The following is a 22,372-nucleotide window of genomic DNA, read 5'->3' on the forward strand; positions in this document are numbered from 1 at the left end:
GTTTTTGTGATATCATTTTTTATTTTATTTTTATGTTTACTCATTTTGAGGCATGAGGTTGCAATCCACTTGAATAGATTAATTCAATCATGATTCCTTTCCATTTCTGGTCTATTTGGGTCAGTGCCTCACTCCATTCCTATTGAGAATTGAACACTGCAATAGAGTTAATACTGATGAAAAGTATGCTGAAGTTGAATGTCTTCTTTCTTAAAAACGAAATGCATGGGAATAGGTTCTAAATATGCCCTCGGACAGATCAGAAATGATTAAGCCTCTCTTTGAGCAGGTGAAAGAAACATTTTGGTCACTTGATGACACACCCTCACGTCCACACAGATTCATAATAGTAGCCTACATCTCTGCCTGCCATTAGAAGAAGCTGCTCATCTGCAAACTAACAACAGCAACAATTAGTCGACTAGCCAATAGCCATACAATCTATTATCTGGTATAGACCAGAGCCATAGAGTACAGACAGATCTTACGAAAACTCCGTTCACTTCATGGGGCCAGTCCAATGGCTTCTATTAGATGTCTCTGGTCGACTAGAGCATTTAACTTGGTAAACTTCAGCTTGCTCAGAACAGAGCTGTTGCTTCACTGCTCTGTCAGGAGTGGACTCAGCTGCAATATAGTATAAAGCTGCAATATAGTAGGCTATACAAGTATTGGTGGTGGTGGTGTCTATAACTGAATGTCTTTGCAACGTATTGTAAACAAAAGTGCATTTGTTAAATTACCTGTTGTAGCTCTTTTAGAAGCCCGAGACAGCTACTGTTGCTTTCCTTAAAATCCCAATCTTTACACTGCAGAATGAAAATACATGACCATGGTCATCATGGTGATAGAATTCATGAGTTTCAAATGTAGTCCTACACCAGCCATGTTGAGGACAAACTAGGTGCTGCAAACAAATTAGTTCTACACCAGACTGTTCAGACGAATGTAAACACCTGTGTTGGTCCCCAACATGGCAGATGTCATCAATGCAGCATAATAGTATAAGTGGCAAAACAGATGTCTTCAAGACAGTTTTAAGTAAACATTTCAAACTATTTTAAGCTAATAAACAGTATTGCATTTGCTGCTCTGTCATGTTGAATGGCTGGAGTGACGCAGCTGCTCACAGTCACTTCATCAGTGGCATGAAAATACCTGGTCAAACAGCGCCATCAAGTGGATAGACCATTGCTCAATGTGGGCGTCATGACTAAAATATCTAAAAACACACCTTGGCTTAGACACTGTGGCTTAGACACTGTCTTAAACCCACCAGGGAAGTGTTTCTTGTGTCCTAAACATCATTAAAATAAGATATGGTTGCAGAAGGGGTGAAGTGGCCTTTAACAGGCGTCTGCCAAAGTAGGCCTACATATTCTAATACAATGTATTGGTCCATCCATGGTTAAAACTAAGGATGTTTTTTCTTTTATTCATTACATTAAATTTCTCATAATAGTACATCTCTGCCATTAGAAGAAGTGCTCATCTGCTAGCTAACACAACAATTAGACTAGCCAATAGCCACATCTGGTTCAGAACATAAACTGGAAGATTAGCGCTTCACTGCTCTGTCAGGACTCAGTAGTGTGGATTGCTGCTATTCCACAGCTGCAATATAGCATTTACAGCTGCAGTATAGTAAAGTAAGTAGCCTTGCCGAGCCATGAGGCCTATAGGGCAGGAGCCTATCTCCTGTTTCTGTAGCGTGAGGCAGCTTGATGTACAAGTACACCCCCTGGACATGACGCTAGTATGTCGCAGGGACTTACCCCCAATCCAACCCTTGATGCTGCGTGTCAAGCAGGGAGGCACTGGGTCCCATTTTTAGAGTATTTGGTATTACCCGGCCGGGGATCGAACCCTGACCTCCCAGTCTCAGGGCGGACAGTCTAACCACAAGGACACTGAGCTGGAGTATAGTATACAATTATTGGTAGTGGTGGCGGTGTCTATAACTGAATGTCTTTACAAAGTATTGTAAACAAAACTGGTGCATGCAAGAAGCCCGACACAGCTACTTTCACTTTAATAGAAATCCTCTTTACACTGCAGAATGAAAATACGGTACTATGGGGAATTGGGGATATGACTAGTCATGGTGCTATGATAGCCTACTACCAGTCATAGTATTCAATTTTCAAATGGTCCTACACCAGCTTTAGAATACAATAAAGAAAATCACTATACTTGTGCCTAGTCTGGAAAGTAGCTGGAAACAGTGGCTCAATTGTAGAGTGACCGGATGGGAACGGCAGGCTCCTCCAGTGTCAAAAAGTGTCCTTGCGCAAGACTCTCAACCCATAATTGCTCCCAATGTGCAGGTTGGTGCCTTGCATGGTTTATTCCAGCATTGGTGTGTGACTGTACTGCATAATCTCTGTAAAGTGCCTTGGATAAAAGGCGCTATATAAATGCTCCATTTAGCTAATCTACATGCATGTAGTAAGTATTAAAATCGGTTCTTTGCTTAGAATCGATAAACTGTTTCACCCCTACCAGGAACCTTAGGATTTGTGTGCATGCTGCACTAGTGGCGTGGATGTGCACATGGACAACCTGAGGTGCCCGTCCCTTCACATCATTACATTGAAATCATGAACATAACACTTGCTCTGTATCCTTCCCAGACCATGCAGTAGCCTGTATGAGACATTACTCCAGGGTAAGTGCTTGAATGCATACCAATACAAAATAAACGTTATAAAAACAGAATAAATTGGTAACGTTGCATTAACCAGATTTGTGTTTTATTGAACAATTTTGATTATGTAAACGGTGTCAAAAAGAGGTAAACAAAAATAAGACACTTAAACTGGAATCATATATAAAAAAAGGAAAATATCTATATAACTGTATATACAGTAAGGGATACACAAAGTGTCTGCCTGAAAAACTATTTGAAACTTTAATGGAACTCAAATATCGGACCGACCAAATTTGGGCACGGATGACGCCCTCTGCTAAGCTCTTTCAGAGCTAACCCATCTATAAAGAACTGCACTACCAGTTCAAAAATGGCCTTGCCCAAATTAACAAACAAAAATCAGAATAAACTATAACAAATCAACAAGTGATGCAGCAACAACATTCTCAGAAGTGTTTCAGACATTGAGGTTTGTTAATTCCGAGACAAGACAGGGTCTAGATAGCCCCTCTGCTAGACATCAAAGCCCCATGGGAGCCACACTATGAAAATACAAAAAGAGCACAATGTACAACAAAATCGTCTGTCGGGTGGAAACCTCTGTCCTCATAAATCCAAACTCAAAAATAGTCACAGTAGCAGATCTAAAGCTCAAGTCAAAAGGTGTTGGGGCATTTGGATCTGCTACTTTGCATACTTTTGACTGAGTGACGATGTAGTATGATCGAGTATAGGGCAATAATTAGAAGATTAGTAGAATATGGAGTTAAGAGGTTTCTGCCCCAAAGCAACAAAATGTCCTCTTCACTGATCATCAGAAGCTGGTTTCCGGTGCCAGGATAAAAGAGGTAAAAACCCGGTCCTCTTCACTGATCATCATCAGAAGCCGATTCTGCCAGCATGCGGGTAAAACCCAGCATCACAGGCTGCTCCCCTGGGTTCTTCAGGCTGTGGGCGTGTCCTGTGGGAACAGACCAATACAATAAGGAGCCAATTGGAAAACGACGCAATTCTTGACACTATGATGAAGGACTTTCCTGAATGCTTACCGCTATTGTTAGTGTACTATTTTGGAGTATTGTTGTATAGGCTTCTGGAGGTATTCTTCATGGATTTATTATTTATTGTATAACTTGACATGTACAATGTAGCGTTGAAAGTGTAATTATGTATTCTGCCGCTTGGCCAGTTCCACACTTGAAAAAGAGACGCAGTCTCAATGTGTTTTTACTGGTTAAATAAAATAAACGTACCACATGGCACTATGAAGGACTGTCCTGGGTTGTAACGGGAGGTCTCGCCATCCATGGTCAGAGCCACACAACCCATCATTACATGGAAAACCTTAAACGCACAAAGAAAATGCAACAAGTTAAGACAATGGCGCAAGACACCATTTTAATACAAAATAAATACATGCATGTAGATTAGCCAAATGGTACATTTATATAGCGCCTTTATCCAAGGCGCTTTACAGAGATTGTAGTAGAGTACAGTGGGTGGTTTGGATAATTTCACCAGTATGGGGTGTCGATCAGAACACTGACACAGGACTTGAAATCACAGCGTACTTTACTGGTAACACAGGGTACATGGGTTAGTGTGTGTGGTCTAAAAACAAAATATCGGGAATATCATTCAATATGGATATACAATCATCATAAACAAATCAGTTTGGATTAAAGAACTACCAAATGACATTAAATGCACTTCGCATTGGCTAATGGAGGCTAGGATTTAACATGGCTCACAAACATTCCCTCCTAATACAACTACAATGTAAATTCACCTGTCTGTACATCTAACTCAAAGCATAAAGGAGACTTATGTGCATCTACGCATACACATTGGAAGGACTGTAGAATTATTGGACAGTAGAAAGGAAGAAAAGTCCTGGTGGAGAGTCTCTGTGTGGAATGACTGTCTGTGTCAGTGGTTTTTAATACCAATACACTTTATGCACAATTAATTGAGAATATATGAAAGTTTCACTTTTTGAATTATATTACGGCAGACAATTAACTTTTACTAAATATTCTAATTCATTGAGATGGACCTGTATGCATGAGTGTGTACGTGTGTGTAATGCACAATCTATGTAAAGCGCCTTGGATAAAGGCGCTATATATATATATAAATGCACCATTTACCAATGGATGTATACTGCATGTACAGTAGAAAGACAAAAGAGTCTTCTTACAGTTGTGGCGCTGTGATCCACCCAGAGCGGTTTCCGCATGTTGGAGCCCAGCAGCACCTTCCCAGCACAACAGCTGTCATGCACCAGGTCTGTGCAGACGCCCAGGATTCTGCCTCGGTGGGAAAACCATTGAAAGGAGTCTGTTGCACAAGACAAGACAAACAGACAAGACATTTTAAACACGTCTGGATTGATGCAAAGTTGCAAACTGCACTTAGCATAACATAAAACACGGAAAGAAAAAAATATTTCATGGCTTACAATTGTCCCATGCATAATAATGCATGGGACAGTTAAAAGCTGTTTTATGACATAAAGTACAGCAGCCATGTGTTCATAAAACAGAAAGATTGGGTAAGACTGACGTTATGTATCTTTCAGGACCTTTCACTGCTTCGTCTCAAGTTCTCAACCATTACTCAATGGCTCTGGTCTCAGCCACCGCAGTGGATATTTTGACATTCCGTTTTTTTTTTGGAATGTTGCCACTACTGTTGGCGCAGCCATAAACTAAACAGGTTAATCTCGATGTTCTGGGCATCTTTGTAATGTTTGTCACGTTTTCTTCCCCCTATGTCCCCATAGACATGTTTAATATTGAAAAATAAACAAACTGTCCCTGCAACACTGTCAGGGAGGTAGGTGGCTTACAATAGTCACTCACTTCCATTTGATAGTCCTGTATGCATCCATCCTACCCAGGTAGGATGTGTACATTCCGTCAGACTTGGGTGCGCTACGTCGCTGTGTTCTTACCGTAGGCAGTGGAAGGCCAGACTATGTTCCACCACTCTGAGAGGGCTTCCTGATCACGGTCAGTCAGAGACACTGGAGCCAGAGGGCGTGCACACATCTCTGTGGCAGACAGAGATGAGACTGGACATCTCGACTGGACGGTCGATGACGGAAGAACTGAAACAAAACAAATGGGGCCATTAGGCCACAGGTTTTCGGTGAGGTGATGAGGTGTAAAAAGAAACAAACTGGCGAAACAGAGCAGCGAGAGAACGGGAGAACAAAGGCATGAAATAATAGACAGCAACAGAAAGAGAGAGACAATATAGAATAGGAAAGGAATAGAGAAGGACCAGAAAGGAATAGAATAGAGGCATATAGGCAGTAGAGAGAAAGCAGAGGGAAAAGATTGCAAACCACTGCTTTAAATACATACATGCGTCCTCTTCCTCACGAGAGTCCAGTTCAATAAGAGAGGACGGTCCACTTACGAAGCCTTGTGACCTGTGGTGAAAACCAAACAAACAAAAACAGTCAATAACCATTTTTCAACACGTTTGGTTGTAGAACCCTTCCTATATCTATGGCGGGCCACAAATTCTAATAAAATGTTAATGATAGTTCTTATTGTAATCATTGTGTAACGATATAGTAGTAACAGATTTAAAATGTCAAGAATCAAATATGTAGACAGCAATCGGATCGTTTGTATCAAATAGTTTTGCAATAATCATTATTGCTGGATCACACAAATTACATCATGAACTTCACCACCATATGCAAGATTAGTTTCAGTAACATTGTTCCTGCTGTTCTACAGACTGCCAATCAGGTGAAGAAATCACAGAATGAGGTTTCAAACGGTTGCTTTTTATGAAATATCCCAAATGCTTTAGGGATTTAGGGAAGATACTTCTGCCAATGTTGCAAGTTCGACCACATTTCATCATTTTATGCGCTCAAGAGTTAAAAACCTAAAAAGGTCCATTTGGTTACCAACTCTCCCATCATTTAGCTGGGGACCACCTGGAACACCCTCAAGGACCACTGGTTGAAAACCACTGCTCAGTCTAATCCATGAGTTTAAGATGAGTAAGAGTGTCTCACTTGTCATCAGAGAGCCGATTTCTGCTTGGGAAGCTGTAGTCCTGGGAGGGCCAGCGTCGCACAGGGGATTCAGTGAGGGACGAGGACGCCGCAATCACAGGGGATACTGTAAGGGCCGACGATGCACCAATCACAGCCGGACGCTGGTTGGCATCGCTGGCTGAAACCTCCACCGCCGGATTCCCGCGGGCTTCACCTTCCATGGCAGAGTGATAAACGGAATCACGGGTGGCAGGCTCTGCATCTTCCATTGCAGACTGTTCTCCCGATAGGGCTGCGACGAACGATCATGACATTTTAGTTGATGATTAATAGGTGTACAATTGTTGGGACATTTCCGTTTCGCTTTTAGGCTTCCTAAACAAAAGCTGCACATGGCAGATGGCTGACAATGACTGGAACCCATTATCAATAGTCAAAATAAATAATGTACTATGGGAAAAAGAGGCCATGCAAACAATTGTATCCTAAAATCAATACAATACTGTAAGGGCCGACGATGCACCAATCACAGCCGGACGCTGGTTGGCATCGCTGGCTGAAACCTCCACCGCCGGATTCCCGCGGGCTTCACCTTCCATGGCAGAGTGATAAACGGAATCACGGGTGGCAGGCTCTGCATCTTCCATTGCAGACTGTTCTCCCGATAGGGCTGCGACGAACGATCATGACATTTTAGTTGATGATTAATAGGTGTACAATTGTTGGGACATTTCCGTTTCGCTTTTAGGCTTCCTAAACAAAAGCTGCACATGGCAGATGGCTGACAATGACTGGAACCCATTATCAATAGTCAAAATAAATAATGTACTATGGGAAAAAGAGGCCATGCAAACAATTGTATCCTAAAATCAATAGCAGTAATAGCCAATATGGTCGACAATTTCAAGTTTTTCAACAAAAGATTTTAATTGCGATAATATCAAATAATTGCCATTAGCCCTTCACAAAGTCCCAGTCGTCGTCACGTTAGCAGCGAGGAGACAGGGAAAGATGTCCTTCTCCCCATAAAGATGCATGTTAAATGATGGGATTTCTCCATATAAATAATAGATAATTTCAGTAGCAAGAGTATCAAAAGTCAACCAGGGCCTGCAGTAGGCTAAGCACTGGACAAATTTGCATGACATTATTTAAATAAACTAGAAATACGAGGAAATGACATTTTAACGACCACCCAACAGGAGTTTATGTTGCATGGTAAGACACCGTTCATTAGTATTATTGCCACCCCCTGGGTGGGTCAGTTGTGTAACTCTCGAAGTTAAGCCGTGTATATGTTCATTTCAACAACACAGCCATACAAAATAAACTAAACTATTTGGATTGGCCTTGGACAATCGCTTTTTGGGGTGGGATTTAAATTAGCCCTTCACTAAATCCCACCCCAAAAAGGCGATTGTCCAATGCCAATCCAAATACTTTAGCAACGGTTGCTATGCAGGTCAAGCTCTCTTTGCTCGTTCGTGCCTATTGGACAAGGATGGGTTGGGGTGGGATTTAGCGAAGGACTAATTGTGGGAGGCCTACATGTTCTAAAGCTGGATACTCACAGGAATCACTGGGCGGTGAAGCCTGCTCCTCCTCGACAGGGAAGGATATTCCATCCTCCTCTGTGGCGCTGCCCGTGCAAGGACTGCTTCTCACAAGAACACGGCGGCCGGCCTTTGGAGTCGAGGCGAACGTCTTTCTCAGGGGGAGTTCAGGGGCTTCTCGCTGTGGCGAGATTGCCACGTTTCCATTTTCAGAGGCGCCGTCTCCTGTAAAACAGACAGATTCGGTTATTAATTCAACTATCACAACATCATGATACATATGCGAATAGAGAACAGTTAATTAGGGCTGCAACCATCGATTATTTCCCTTGCGAATATTCTATTGATTACGTTTTTGATTAGTCAAGTTCTTTTATCAATTGTTATCCGTTACACATCAGTGGTTCAACCATTTAAGGACATGACCCCCAATGTTGCGCAACACAAGGCGGTGTAAGGTTATAGAGCGTCCATTTTCACATTTTCTGCCTCCTTATATTATTTGACAATTTGGCCAATGTTTTAATTACTTTTGACACAGTACTGGTCTTTTTTTCATTTATGGAGGCATTTTAAAAAACAAAAATCCTTAAATTGTTACTTGACTGTCATGTGGGGACCCCCTGGGGGTCCCGACCTACAGGTTGAGAATCAGTGTTCTAGACCAGTGGTCCGGGGACCCCTAGGGGTCCTTGAGGGAGTTCCAGGTGGTCCCCAGCTAAATGATAGCTTGGAACCAAGCATGGACCCTTGTGGATCTGACCGGGGTCCCAGAGATAGAAATGCCATCAAATGGGGGGTCTGTAGCCTAATGCATGTCAAACTGTGGGTCCGGGTTGAGAATCACTAATAACAATCTCTTATGGGGGGGGTCCCTGGCATATCTTTTCAAATGGGGGGTCCGCAGGCTCATTAGTGTCAATTTGGGGGTCTTTCACCGTTCTCTAGACCTTACCTGTCTGGGCCGTGGGTTCTCTCTTCCCAGTCTCTAGACCTTACCTGTCTGGGCCGTGGGTTCTCTCTTCCCAGTCTCTAGACCTTACCTGTCTGGGCCGTGGGTTCTCTCTTCCCAGTCTCTAGACCTTACCTGTCTGGGCCGTGGGTTCTCTCTTCCCAGTCTCTAGACCTTACCTGTCTGGGCCGTGGGTTCTCTCTTCCCAGTCTCTTCCACCTCAACAGTTCCAGCTGTCTGACTGGGACGCTTCGTTGCTCTGGGCGTCTTGCTGGGGCTCCGCAGCGTTCTGTCACAACAATCACAAACCTTTATTTGACCGTTTGTGTCGAATGTTTTGCGATCAATGGTTTCAATTTAGCTGAATATTGAAACATGTGAATAACAAATGTCCGTTTGGACTTTAAGGCTTCGCAAACAATAATTGCATGGGACAGATCTGAATATTAACATGCTTTTCAAGGAAACGTCAGGATAATAAAAACAATGAAGTTGAATATGGAAACGATTCTCGCTCTTATGCAAAAAATAAATGATCCATTTTGGTCCTTTCAAAACAGTAAAAAAGTTGTCGTTGTTTTTCGGAGACAAAGTGTGCAGGGATATTTATATATACGAATAGGTCCTGCTATAGTCATCTTTTGAGTGAAGAATTAAAAAATTCTCCTTTTAGGAAGCCCATTCCACATGACAATGCTCTGCAGATATCTCAAATGACTGACATCATAATTGCCTACCTGTCCGACGTGGGGAGGTCTCCGATGCCCAGCCCATGGCTCAGCCACCAGTCGCCAGGCGGCCTCCTCTGCCTTTTGGATGACCGCACAACTGAATCTGAAGCAGACAAGCGTTAAAAGCGTCATGCTTCATTTACAGCCATGGTTCTCAACCTCTGGGTCACTCAGGACTAAAAAAAATGGGTCCCCCAGTCCCACATGAGGGGGGGATGGGAGACGGACAGTTTAAAGACGTAGTGAAATGAAAAATACCTTTAGAACATCTCCGTGGTCATACCATGGGCATACCCAACAATAGATGCCAAAACAAAAATGTGTGTATTTTTATACACAAATGGAAATGTATTTTAAAAACATGTATACACGGGTTTAATGTTTGTCTTTAGTTCAACGCATTGACAATGAGGGGGGGGGGGGGGGGGGGGGGGGGGCTGTAGAAAGACGCAGACACTCTGGAATGTCCCACAGGTGCATTCACGTTTGCTCTGGGCATAACTTGAGTGCTGAATTTGTTCATAAAATATCAGGATAAAGTAGCACGCGTCCCAATACAAAGGACACAGGACACTAGTTACATCACTGAGCACACCAGTTGTTGAATTGCTTGATTCAGCATTTAGATATGATACTCATTTCACTTCCTTGGTTGCACACAAGAGCTCAAGTAGAGATTAAATTGACCCCAAACACGTTTTGAAAGTGAACGATCCCTTCAAGTTGTGGCGGAAAAGAGTTACCTGAACTGTCAGTCTTCTCTTCTTCAGAGCTGTCCTGTTGAGTGGAGAACAGGGATGCAACCGTTAATTTAAGAGAGACAGCGAAATGCCTTCACGACTGACGACCTATGTCGCGACGTATATTTTTCCGTCGCAACGTATATTCGAGTACGTCCTGGCGTAAATATCAATTCGTCCCGGCAGAACGGACTCGTCGCGGCTATATCTACCCGTTTGCGACCTAGTAGTTTGACTATTCTTTTACGTCGCGACAGAACGGGACACGTCACGGCTATATCTACCCTTCTCGACGTAAAAGGTAATTCGTTGTGGCGTGTGTGGACTCGTCGCAACAGAACGTATGAAATATTAAATAAAAATATGTTGGGCTTCCGGGCGTCCGTTTCTGGACTGTACCAACGGGCTTAGGGCCGGACGGTCCCTTAACTCCACGGGCCCCTATATTTTAGGCCCGTGCAGGGCTCTAGTGTGTGTGTGTGTGTGTGTGTGTGTGTGTGTGTGTGTGTGTGTGTGTGTGTGTGTGTGTGTCGCATGCGTGCGTAAAGTTAGTAGGCTATCAGAAGCAGCAACCATGCAGAGCTATACCAATCAGATTAAATAGGCTATATGCCTTAAACGTTTGACAAGCAATATTAAAAATACAAATCCACAAGCTCGAAAACCACCTGACGGGCCGCCCAAACGGTCCGGGACCCCCGGGCGGTACGGGTCACCGTGGACCCTTGGGGATCAAGGGGGGCCACGGGTGTCCACGTTTGCGGAGACGCTGCCTTCATATTAGCCTACTTAAATAACAAGCAGCTGATCTACAATTGACAATTTGACATGTCATTGCGTCGTATTCTGTCTTTCTTTCACGCACGCACGCACGCAGACATGTCACAGACCACCACATAACCATATTTGTATGGCCATATCGTTTATAGGCCTTATAGCTGAATAGCGCTGGCCGTCGGGGGTTCATTTGGTTCCAACCGTCCCATTATGGTCAACACTTATGATATGCTATTGCATTCTTCCAACTAAAGATTTAAATATTAATCTGAAAAAATGACATGGCACGGACTGGCTCAGAAAATCTCCCTGCATCATTATATCAAAACCAGGCCTATACTGAATGTAGGCAATTGAATTCCATGACTTTTGTTTCAATCAACTGAACTAGACCAATAAAATAGTAGGCTAGTATTTATGTTTTTCGTTAATAATAATGCATGCTAATTATTATTGAACGGTAAGTACGCTGGTATGTATACGCTATGGTATACACTATAAGCTTGTAGATCTGTTTATTTTAAGCATGCCGCCGCATTCTGTCAGAATCTCGTGTGTGTTATTATTGAACCATTTCATTTCATGTCTGTCTGTCTGTCTGTCTGTCTGTCTGTCTGTCTGTCGGCATCTGATCTACAAGCTCACGCATCGCAGCGGACAGCGGTTGATTATCGCTGGGCCGCAGCGGGTCTATATCGCCTAATGTATCATACAGCGAATGAAAGCAAACGTGTGTGTGTGTGTGTGTGTGTGTGTGTGTGTGTGTGTGTGTGTGTGTGTGTGTGTGTGTCGCGTGTGCGTGTGCGTGCGAACTTCATGACAGTGGTGCAGCATTACATTGTATTTTGATTTGAAATAAATAATGATGAATAGATGTCTATACTGTTGCTTGTGTGTGTGTTATGCTATAGGGTTAGCTGGAACACACGCCCTGTATGATCTGTGGTGCGCATCTACAAGCTCCAAGTGTTGCGTCCACATGCAGCGCGTTGTGAGCTTGCAGATCGTCGGTGCCCCACTATAGAGAGATGGTAGGGTAGTGCCCAAGCCTATTCCTATATGATCTGTGGCTATATTAAAGGCCTTTTATGTGATCTCACATAATGTGCGAGTCAGAGCTAACGTTACTCAATGATCATTTGCGTCTGATTGATATCACAGCACAGCGTGTGCTGAGAGAGAGAGAGAGAGAGAGAGGGGGGGGGGGGGGGTATGCTCCGTTCATTGGCTCTATATGCCGTGCGAGACAGGATGATTTTAAATAAATATGTCTGTCTCTGCGTCTCTAGAGCTATAACATATAGCACACATGTGTGCACATGTGACGCACACACACACACACACACACACACACACACACACACACACACACACACACTAGAGCCCTGCACGGGCCTAAAATATAGGGGCCCGTGGAGTTAAGGGACCGTCCGGCCCTAAGCCCGTTGGTACAGTCCAGAAACGGACGCCCGGAAGCCCAACATATTTTTATTTAATATTTCATACGTGCCGCTGCCGCGGTCGCTCTATTGGTGCACGGACGCAGCAGCAGCAGCTATAGGCCTACTCACTCACAGCTGCACTATATCGCTCTGATAAACCTGCACATTAAGGAACAAGAAGTCAATAACACACAGACGTCACACAAAAAAGTAGCCTACTAAATATAATTTTATACAGTAGCTGCTGCACGTGCACTGTCAATCAGCGCAACGCGTTGTGAGCTTGCAGATCGGCTATCGCGGAGCGGACTCACACTGCATTATAAAACCCAGACGGACAATAATAAGAACACTTACGTTATGTTACGTTTCTGCAATGTACAAATCCAACTTTGTTTAGTGTAATGCTCCCGCAGTATTTAATGTTTTTAGAGCCGTACCCTATATGCTACTTATACTTAGTACTCGGTGTGTGTGTGTGTGTGTGTGTGTGTGTGTGTGTGTGTGTGTGTGTGTGTGCACATGTGTCACACATGATGTGTGCTACAGTATATATGTTATAGCTCTAGAGACGCAGAGACAGAGACATATTTATTTAAAATCATCCTGGCACAGGCCTATAGTCTATACTAGACAACGGCGTCAACCGTCAACTCCGCTGGTGGCAAAATAATAAGCCAATAATAATAAGTTGCGGGGCGGGTGCCTTAAAATATATAGGCTACTCTAAGGTGGGCACGCACCCACTGTCGTTATAGGAACCTTCTGCCCTTGCCTATAGAACTGCCCCCCCCCCCCCCCCCTATCTGCCTATCTGCATGCGCTACGACGCAGAGAACACAATGAGAACTCACTCTTTTACTTTACTTTAATAAAGTACTTGTAGTCTATATTATCCGCCTAAGGCAAGTCATTGAGACACAGACAGACAGACAGACAGACAGACAGACAGACAGACAGACAGACAGACAGACAGACAGTCAATGCGCTATACGAGCGCGGTGAGCTTTGATGATCGGCTAAATTAATATAGCCGTGTATATAAATTAAATTCATATGTCCTTGTAGGTTATCTATTGTGTTGGCCAGGGTAGGTTATCTATTGTGTAGGCCAGCCCCCCCCCCCCCCCCCCCCCCCCCCCAGAAGGACGATCGTAATCACATATTGCCTTGCGCTGTGCGTAAAATAGTAATTTTTTCAGTATGAGGCGATACGCAGCATCTACACAAAGTGCATAGGGGGACCCCCCGACCCCCCCCCCTGCAAGGGTCCACATGGGGTGGGGGGGGGGGGGGGGGAGGCACACAGATAGGAGCTCAGACGCTCACACACACACCCCCCCAGGGGTCCACAGACGCGGGTCGGGCCATCCCGTATGTAGGAGAGGAGCTGGTAGATCTGCTATTTTCGGTGGGCATGTGACAGCTCTGGAACGCAGGGTCGCCTGGGGACGGCGAAGGGCTCCACGGACCAAGGTGCACGCGGTGGCCTGGCACACGTGCACACGTGCCAGGCCACAGGGCGCAGGGCGGACCGGCAAGGTGCACGCGGTGGGCGTAGGGCAGCGCAGGGCACCGCGCAGGGCACCGCGCACCGGGCATATAACAAAGTCAACCATTACGTCGCAAACGGGTAGATATAGCCGCGACGAGTCACGTTCTGTTGCGACGAGTCCACACACGCCACAACGAATTACCTTTTACGTCGAGAAGGGTAGATATAGCCGTGACGTGTCCCGTTCTGTCGCGACGTAAAAGAATAGTCAAACTACTAGGTCGCAAACGGGTAGATATAGCCGCGACGAGTCCGTTCTGCCGGGACGAATTGATATTTACGCCAGGACGTACTCGAATATACGTTGCGACGGAAAAATATACGTCGCGACATAGGTCGTCAGTCGTGAAGGCATTTCGCTCCACCTGTAATTTAAACCCTAAAAAAAGGCTTCTAAATCCTAATAGCACTCTGAAAAACCCCATGTTTCTATGTCAGTGGTGCTCAAACTCTCATGTCAAGGACCCCCAGAATTATCTCTATTGGGCCACGGACGTCCATCTCAAAATATGTTGTTCCAGGGACCCCCAGAAGCAAATATTTGTTAAAAATGTTCGCTCTGAAAAAATAAATAAATAAATATATATATATATATATATATATATAAAGATTTGCACCACATTTTCACGACTTTTCAAAAATAGCAGACCTACAAGCTCATAGCGCTATGAGCTTGTAGACCTGCTATTTTTCAACAGCTAAAGCATGACATAATGCTTAAAACACCAGAAGGGGTTCCCGCCCAAAATGGTTAAACCATTGATTGAATCAAATATTAACCTAGACGCCATTTATAGCTAGGCTATAACAGAGAATAGGCATTTGCCTCATTTTCAGGCTTCATTACCTTTGTAGGTTGTTCCTCCGTTTCAGAGCTGTCAGAGGATACCTACAACAGGGAGAGATGCAACCGTTAAAGGTATATTCAGTGATTTCACTTAATTCAAATATCACTTATTTTTTTGTTTTGTTGCGATAATCCTCCCTACTATAGAGTGTGCTGGCCATATAAGGAGTTCCTCCCTGTCCCCAGTTAACCCCTGGGGGTCAAAAAACCTTAGGTTTCGTTTTTGACTCTCTATCCTGATTGGACGAAAGGCTGGGTCCCACAGCGAAAAACGAAACCTACGTTTTTTTTGAGTGAAATCACTGAATATACCTTTAAGTCAGTGTGGGTTTCAACCAGTGGTCCGAGAGGATTCCAGGTGGTTCCCAAGCTAAATTATGGAGTTCGTAACCAAATGGACCACGATTTGATCAAGTGTAAAATCAAATGAAAAAAAAAATCAAAAGGGTTTAACATGACTATTAAAAAAAGAAAAGAAAGAAATCATTCAAAAGACTATGACTAAGTGGTGGGGAATAACTGGGTTCTATCATCAAGCTCATTGTCGGATATAGTCACCTTTCTCTTGGGATACTTTTTGGATCCAGCTTTGCTGGAGCTCTGTGAGGAACCAGTCTTCTTCACAGGTGTGTTACTGGAGCTCTGTGCGGAACCAGTCTTCTTCACCGGTGTGTTACTGGAGCTCTGTGAGGAACCACTCTTCACAGGTTTCTTCTCCCTTGCATCTCCTTCCTCCTCCGTTGAAAAGTATTTGGAATCTGCCGACAGGGACGGGCGATACGACTTCAAATCAATGTCATGATTATTTCAAACTTTTGCCTCAATTACAATTAATGAACGATATAGATAGATAGATGTGTGTGTGGCACAACAAAGTATAATGGCCTTTTCAGACAGGGAGCGACTGACATACCTACTGTAGTAATACCTTTTCAATGAGGCGTGCGTCTATAATTTTAGACGCAAAGTTGAGGGGCGATTAATTTACGTGGTCTCGTGAAATTGTCACGGCTGTGCTCGTTTGTGCACACGCCCGCGGCCGACTAGACCGGCATTGTGGTGAGCTTATTTTCCCCCTCCACGCTACGCATCCCGCGCCTCTCATGACATGAGCAGACCTGTCGCTCCCCGTCTAATACAGGGTTAAAGTGGGAAGACATTTTCTATTATCAGCCTCAGGTCTTGGGTGGAATGGGTAAACCTACACCCTACAACTGCCCTTACCTGGTGATCCTCCGTGCTCTGAAGAGGAGCTCGTCTCAGGCTCCTTCGGTCTGGACAGTCTCCTCTTGGTTCTCCTGAAACTAATGGGAGATACTACTTCCTCGTCCACCATCATGAACTCCTCTTCCTCGACCTCCAAAGGAGGTTGCGAAGGAGGTGTTGGAACTGGAGCCTTTGTCCGCGGAGAGAACACCATGTTCCTTAAAAGATGAATTACAAAACATGATTAGGTTGTGTTTTACCATGTTCATGTACTTTAACCCATTAAAACCATGAAAGCATCAGTGTCATTTTAGCTATAGACAAATCCACAGAGGGTTGGCTGGGTGCGGCCATTACTGAGGTGTACCATTAAGCACAGCAGCACTGATTAGCCACACCTGGCCTACAGAGCACCTGCTCCATGGATTACACCTCAGTAATGGCCGCGCCCAGGGCACCCCTCTGTGGATTTGTCTATGCATTGTCGCCATCTGACAGAAACCATTCATCTCTCCATATTCGAACTTGTGTTTTTTCGTGAACGGCCTACGTTATCTTACCAACTACAGAATCACACGAAAGCATCCAAAGTAGCAGATCCACAAGCTTTAAACACTGAACTCTTTTTTTCTGCTACTTCTGCCTTTAAAAAAATTATAATAATCGTGAAAAGGAACATTTTGGATTTAGAACTTCTAGGCATTTGTAGAATCGGCCAAAGCTGGCCCAGGGTTCCCACACATTTTTACCAATGAATTTCCAAAACCTTTCCAGAATATTTAAGCCAATTTCCAGACCTACAACAATCATTCAGCGCAATCAATCCTATGCACAATGCCCGAAGACAGGCAGTGTAGCAAAAATAAAGCATATCAGAATATAGAATGGTATAGTTCCATTCCAATCTGGCGCGTGCCCAAGATTAAGACAAAAACTTTTCTGCAAAGGGTCATCAATAAAACAGTCAAATGAGTACCATATTCAATACTGAAAACCAACTGATCATGGAGGGAGAACTTACCGGGGTGCTACCACCTTCTTCGAGGGGCTCAGAGTTTTAATGGGAGACTCCGCCTCGGAATTGTCCTGCCTAAAAGGTAAGAACGCACTGAAGGATATGACAGGAAAATACAATGTGTAACATTCTGTGTACTACATTTCTCAGGAGTAGAGTGGCTGGATGGTAACCAGTAACCACAAGGTTGCCAGGTCAAACCCCGGCTCCCCCAGAGTTGGTGTCGAAGTGTCCATGACAGATGACACTGAACTCCTAATTGCTCCCGATGTGCTGGTTGGTGCCTTGCATGGTTTCTGCTACCATCAGTGTATGAATGTGTGAATGTAATGCACAATCTATGTAAAGTTCCTTGGATAAAGGCGCTATATTAATGCACCATTTAAATGGGTTAACAGAGAGGGTTTTTACAGTGTCGATTGGGGTGTACCAGAGATAACAGATCGTAACAAATCTTACTGGGGGTCGGCTCTGCTCACAATATATCCTATCACTGCTACGCCGATGACACACAACTGTTCCTATCCTTCCCCCCCTCTGCCACTCAGGTGGAAGAGCGCATCACTGCATGCCTGGCTGACATATCACAGTGGATGTCCTCCAACCACCTCAAGCTGAACCCAGACAAGACTGAGCTTCTCTTCTTCCCAGCTAAGTCCTGCCCTATGCAGGAGCTAACTATTTCCGTAGACAACGCCCTGGTAACGTCTGTCCCAACAGCCAGGAATCTTGGTGTTGTCCTGGACAGTCAGCTCTCGTTCAAAGCTCACATCACAGCTGTCACTCGATCATGTAGGTTCACACTCTATAACATACGACGAATTAGACCGTTCCTCACCCAGGAATCAGCCCAGCTCCTAATCCAGACAACAGTCTTGTCAAAACTCGACTATTGTAACTCCCTCCTTACTGGCCTACCAACATGTGCACTTAAGCCTCTCCAGCTGATCCAAAATGCAGCAGCTCGCTTGGTCTTCAACCAGCCAAAATTCTCACATGTCTCCCCCCTGCTCCGCTCCCTCCACTGGCTCCCGGTCGCTGCCCGCACAGAATACAAAACTCTGATGCTGGCATTCAAAGCAACCAAAGGTATGGCTCCCCCATATCTTACAAGTATGATTGAACCCTACAAACCCTCCCGCGCACTCAGATCAGCCAACGCAGGGAAACTGGAAGTACCCTCACTAAAAACGCCGGGACAACGCTCCACACGTCCCAAACTCTTCTCCCTTCTGGCTCCAAAACTGTGGAATGCACTTCCCATTGCAGTCAGAACTGCAGCATCACTCCCAATCTTCCGCCGTAGCCTGAAAACCCACCTTTTCAGACTCCATCATGGCCCATAGCACTTACCCTAACCCCTTAGATAGAATTTCTGTTGGCTTAGATAGTATTTGACTTAGACTTATAGCATGTTATGTAGACAGCACTATAATTGTATTGTATATAGTCATAGCACGCCATAGTACATATGTATAGCATAGTAGTGAATATGTATAGTTTATTATGTATAGTGTATGTATAGTTTCATCATATAGATATTCCACTGTTACCTTCTTAGCTTACGCATGTTTCATGATAAATGCTTTTATGTGATGTATTCCCATGCTTTTGTTCTTGCCTAAATGTAAGTCGCTCTGGATTAAGAGCGTCTGCTAAATGCCTAAATTCTAAATTCTAAATTCTTGAGAAATTGAGAATCACTGCTTTATAATATTCCTTACGATCTGTTCTGCACTACGTTCCCGGGCTCATCCTCGTCATCCAGCTTGAAGAGGTTGAGCTCCGGTTCTTCCAGTTCCCATGGCTGGACATCAGGCATTGATGCCATTGGATGCTTTTCAAAAAATGCAGTGTGACTCAGTGACTCCGTTCCCCTCTTCACAGGTGTGTTTAGAAGAGAGGAGGCCTTAACCACTTCCTCTACATGAAGGGGGAAAAAGAACAGACAAAGACAACAAAACAGAATGAAACCAAAAGCATGGTAACAACTTTCCAAATGTGAATATTTCTAATACCAGAGACAGCCATTTTGTAATTTTTGTACCAATATCCAGGCTCTTGGATGGCGTTGCCAACGGCATCCTTGGATCCTAAAAATAAAAATAAATGTCTTACTCAACAGGAAATCTAGTCTTAATATTTGCCAAACGGTTCGAGATGTGCCGATGAGACATTTTGGGCGATATCGATATAATGAATTGCCGTAATGGCCGATAACCGATGTCGATATGATCTCATTCTGTATTAAAAAATTATAATAATTTTGTCTATTCTGAAAATACATGCAACAGGGTGTCTGCACTGCAGGCTTAGGCAAGTCAGATTTAACTTTAATGCCTTCATATTTCATATTGTGAGCTTGTAGTTCAAGCTGTTACTTTGGGCTTGTTTATCTGTAAATTGATTGATTAATCGAACCGATGCAGATTAATCTAAAAACAACTAGAATCGGCCGATACAGATGTGTTTGCCAATTAATCTCCCATCACTTGAATAATTTTGAACATTTCAACAACATAAATCTTCTCTCCGCTACACATCATCTTTTCAGATCCTTTCGGGAGTCCTTGACGTTTCAGGACCACATGGTACATTACTACATTACCATTTCAGATGATGATCCATCAGATTGGGATTCTTCACTTGGATGAAGGTGTCCAGGTGCCAGTGCAGCACTTGCCTCCATGATCCCTTCTTCTCGACCCGAATCACCGGTACCCCTGAAAAGATAGAATCTGAGTTGATAAAAATCCAAATCATTTATGGGACCGGTAAAGTTTTTTTTTTTTTTTTACAAAGTGTAAACAAAGATTTAACTGCTACAGTCTGTTCTATTGCAGGGGTCCTTGAGGGAGTTCCAGGGGGTCCCCAGCTAAATGATGAGTTTGGAACCAAATGGACCCTTATGGGGCTGCAATTCTGAGAGTGTACACATTTCTACGTCTACGAGTTAAATTAACATACATTTGATTTTACAATTCAAATTAGTGTCTCAAAGATAGAGAAATGCCATTAAATGGGGGTCCATACATGAATGCATGTCAAACTGGGGGTCCTTGAAATTAAACGGGTTCAGAATCACTGCTAGAGCCGTAAAAATATTCTCTTATGGGGGTCCCTGGGTTCTTGACCTTAACAAGTTTGGGAACCACTGACCTAGGGTGAGACAGAAAATAGCAGCCAGGAGAACGAGACTAGCAGGACCCTGTCCGAAGAGCCAGCCAAGTGGTGCTGTGGGAACTATCCAGGGAACCAACACACAGGCTTCTGACACAGATGTACTCTATTAAACTGGAATGACCCGATGTGACGATAACAAAGCTTCAACTGCTACTCATTTGTGTTGTCATGGAGTAATAGTAAATCAAGGAGAGGTTTAGGAAGTGTGAAGGAAGAAAACGCTGCTCTCTAGTCTACAAAATGCATGCTTACGCCAACTGAGCTGGATGAAAAAAGAGCCAGCCGTCACCTTCACCTCATCAGGCCTTAATTGGGAATCAATTGGGATCACCCGTGACCTGGCAGAGAGTTGTGCACCCCTATGGTTGTGCGTGGGGGGTGAGGGCATACTTTAGTACACAAGTAAGACGTGCAAACGCGGGAAGCGAACGCAGCTCGTGTGTGTGTGGTTGTTTGTGTGTGTGCTACAGCTGCGCCGTGTGTGTGTGTGTGTATGTGTGTGTGTGTGTGCTACAGCTGCGCCCTCTGGTGGCGGGCGGGTGGTGTCACAGCGGGACAGACAGACACACACACACACACAGACAGACATGATCTGCAGGGTCTCATAGTTAGTACTCAGTGCATTCGCAACAACATGTACCTTTCCTTGTGTGCAGAGCATCCTAGGTCCATGATGGGCCTCTTCTGTAAAACATTGTGAGCTAACTTGTAGATCAGCAATTTACTTTATGGAATTTCTTAGGTTTGTTTTCTTTTACATTTTATAAATAAAATCTTTTGAAAAGAAAATGACATTTTAATAGGAGTCGTGAGTGACCCATTAATATTCAAGGTTTGTTCAATGTTTACCGTTGAGTGAGAGTTTTGATTGATTGATTGAAATATTTATTAACAGTTTGCAGAAATACAGTACATTTCAAGCACAAACTCAATACAAAAGATTGTATGAGTGAGTGGACGACCCAATTAAGCATTACACTTGTTTACAACAGGGTACACCAAATATATTATCTGGAACGTGGAACCCTCCAAATAATAATTTGGGGTAGCCCAAACATTTAGACTCTCGTAGAGGTTTTTTTTTTTTAATTCTAATCAGAATTAAAATAAAACCTACGAGAGTCTAAATGTTTGGGCTAAAATTTGGGGGACCCTCAGTTTGGGAACCATCTTATTATTCAACTTTCATTACAGCATCACATTTTAACACACGGTTATATAACTTTACCAGAGTGGGCGTCGTCGACGAGGGGGATGTTTCGGTCTCCATCGGTGCTTTAGGATAGAAGGATAGGACAGAAGACTCTCTTGTTCTTAGCCATTCGAAATAAGCGTCGGAAAATGTTTTTATTGAACCCAAGGCGACTTGGTTATTTTTCGCGTGGTTGTTCATGTGTCTGCCATTCTCATTCCTTGCTCATCCGGTAGTATATGGCCTAATAAAAACCGTTAAAACTTAAGTTTGGTGTTCCGTTAACTTACCGTCAACAGTAGTTTTGTTTTGAAATTGAAACAAACAGGCCCCGCGGCGGCGCGCCTCTTATCCGGTTTATTCTGCTTCCACTTCCAGGTAACAAGAACCAACGAAGCTACTTTTGGAACCTGTCTGGAAATATTTACCGCCACCTACTGGATTACGGCAGCGTCTAGTGAGCTAATCTAGTGAGCTAATTTAAGACTTCCGGTGGACGATCTCT

At 43.9% G+C, this 22,372-nt stretch overlaps 1 protein-coding gene across 3 annotated transcripts; it reads right to left on the minus strand.

Moving 5' to 3' along the window:
- Positions 1 to 6,699: 6,699 nt before the first annotated feature.
- LOC310879151 (uncharacterized protein) lies at positions 6,700 to 22,159 on the minus strand. 3 transcript variants are annotated; one of them, XM_083793594.1, is made up of 15 exons: positions 21,904 to 22,159; positions 21,316 to 21,359; positions 20,101 to 20,215; positions 19,540 to 19,585; positions 19,217 to 19,415; positions 17,499 to 17,567; positions 16,496 to 16,695; positions 15,830 to 16,029; positions 15,272 to 15,313; positions 10,654 to 10,687; positions 9,917 to 10,013; positions 9,359 to 9,468; positions 8,246 to 8,452; positions 7,178 to 7,344; positions 6,700 to 6,966 (listed from the first exon to the last, which is right to left on the minus strand). In XM_083793594.1, the coding sequence occupies exons 1-15, from the start codon at positions 22,066 to 22,068 to the stop codon at positions 6,823 to 6,825; spliced, it is 1,839 nt and encodes a 612-aa protein (XP_083649720.1). In that variant the 5' UTR covers positions 22,069 to 22,159; the 3' UTR covers positions 6,700 to 6,822. The 3 variants fall into 3 exon arrangements, with proteins under 3 accessions (XP_083649720.1, XP_083649719.1, XP_083649721.1); XM_083793593.1 differs by having other exon boundaries at positions 17,499 to 17,585; XM_083793595.1 differs by lacking the exon at positions 17,499 to 17,567.
- Positions 22,160 to 22,372: the final 213 nt, after the last annotated feature.

This window comes from Protomyctophum parallelum, assembly GCF_964188405.1.
Source record: "Protomyctophum parallelum genome assembly, chromosome: 21".
In the NCBI taxonomy this organism is placed as follows: domain Eukaryota; kingdom Metazoa; phylum Chordata; class Actinopteri; order Myctophiformes; family Myctophidae; genus Protomyctophum; species Protomyctophum parallelum.

Coding starts and splice junctions, on each gene's coding strand:
- LOC310879151 (XM_083793593.1), bottom strand. CDS start 22,068: ATGAACAACCACGCGAAAAATAACCAAGTCGCCTTGGGTTCAATAAAA. Junction 20,216..21,315: donor TGCTCTGCACACAAGGAAAG/GTACATGTTGTT, acceptor CTATCTTTTCAG/GGGTACCGGTGATTCGGGTC. Junction 16,030..16,495: donor AGAGCACGGAGGATCACCAG/GTAAGGGCAGTT, acceptor CCCTGTCGGCAG/ATTCCAAATACTTTTCAACG.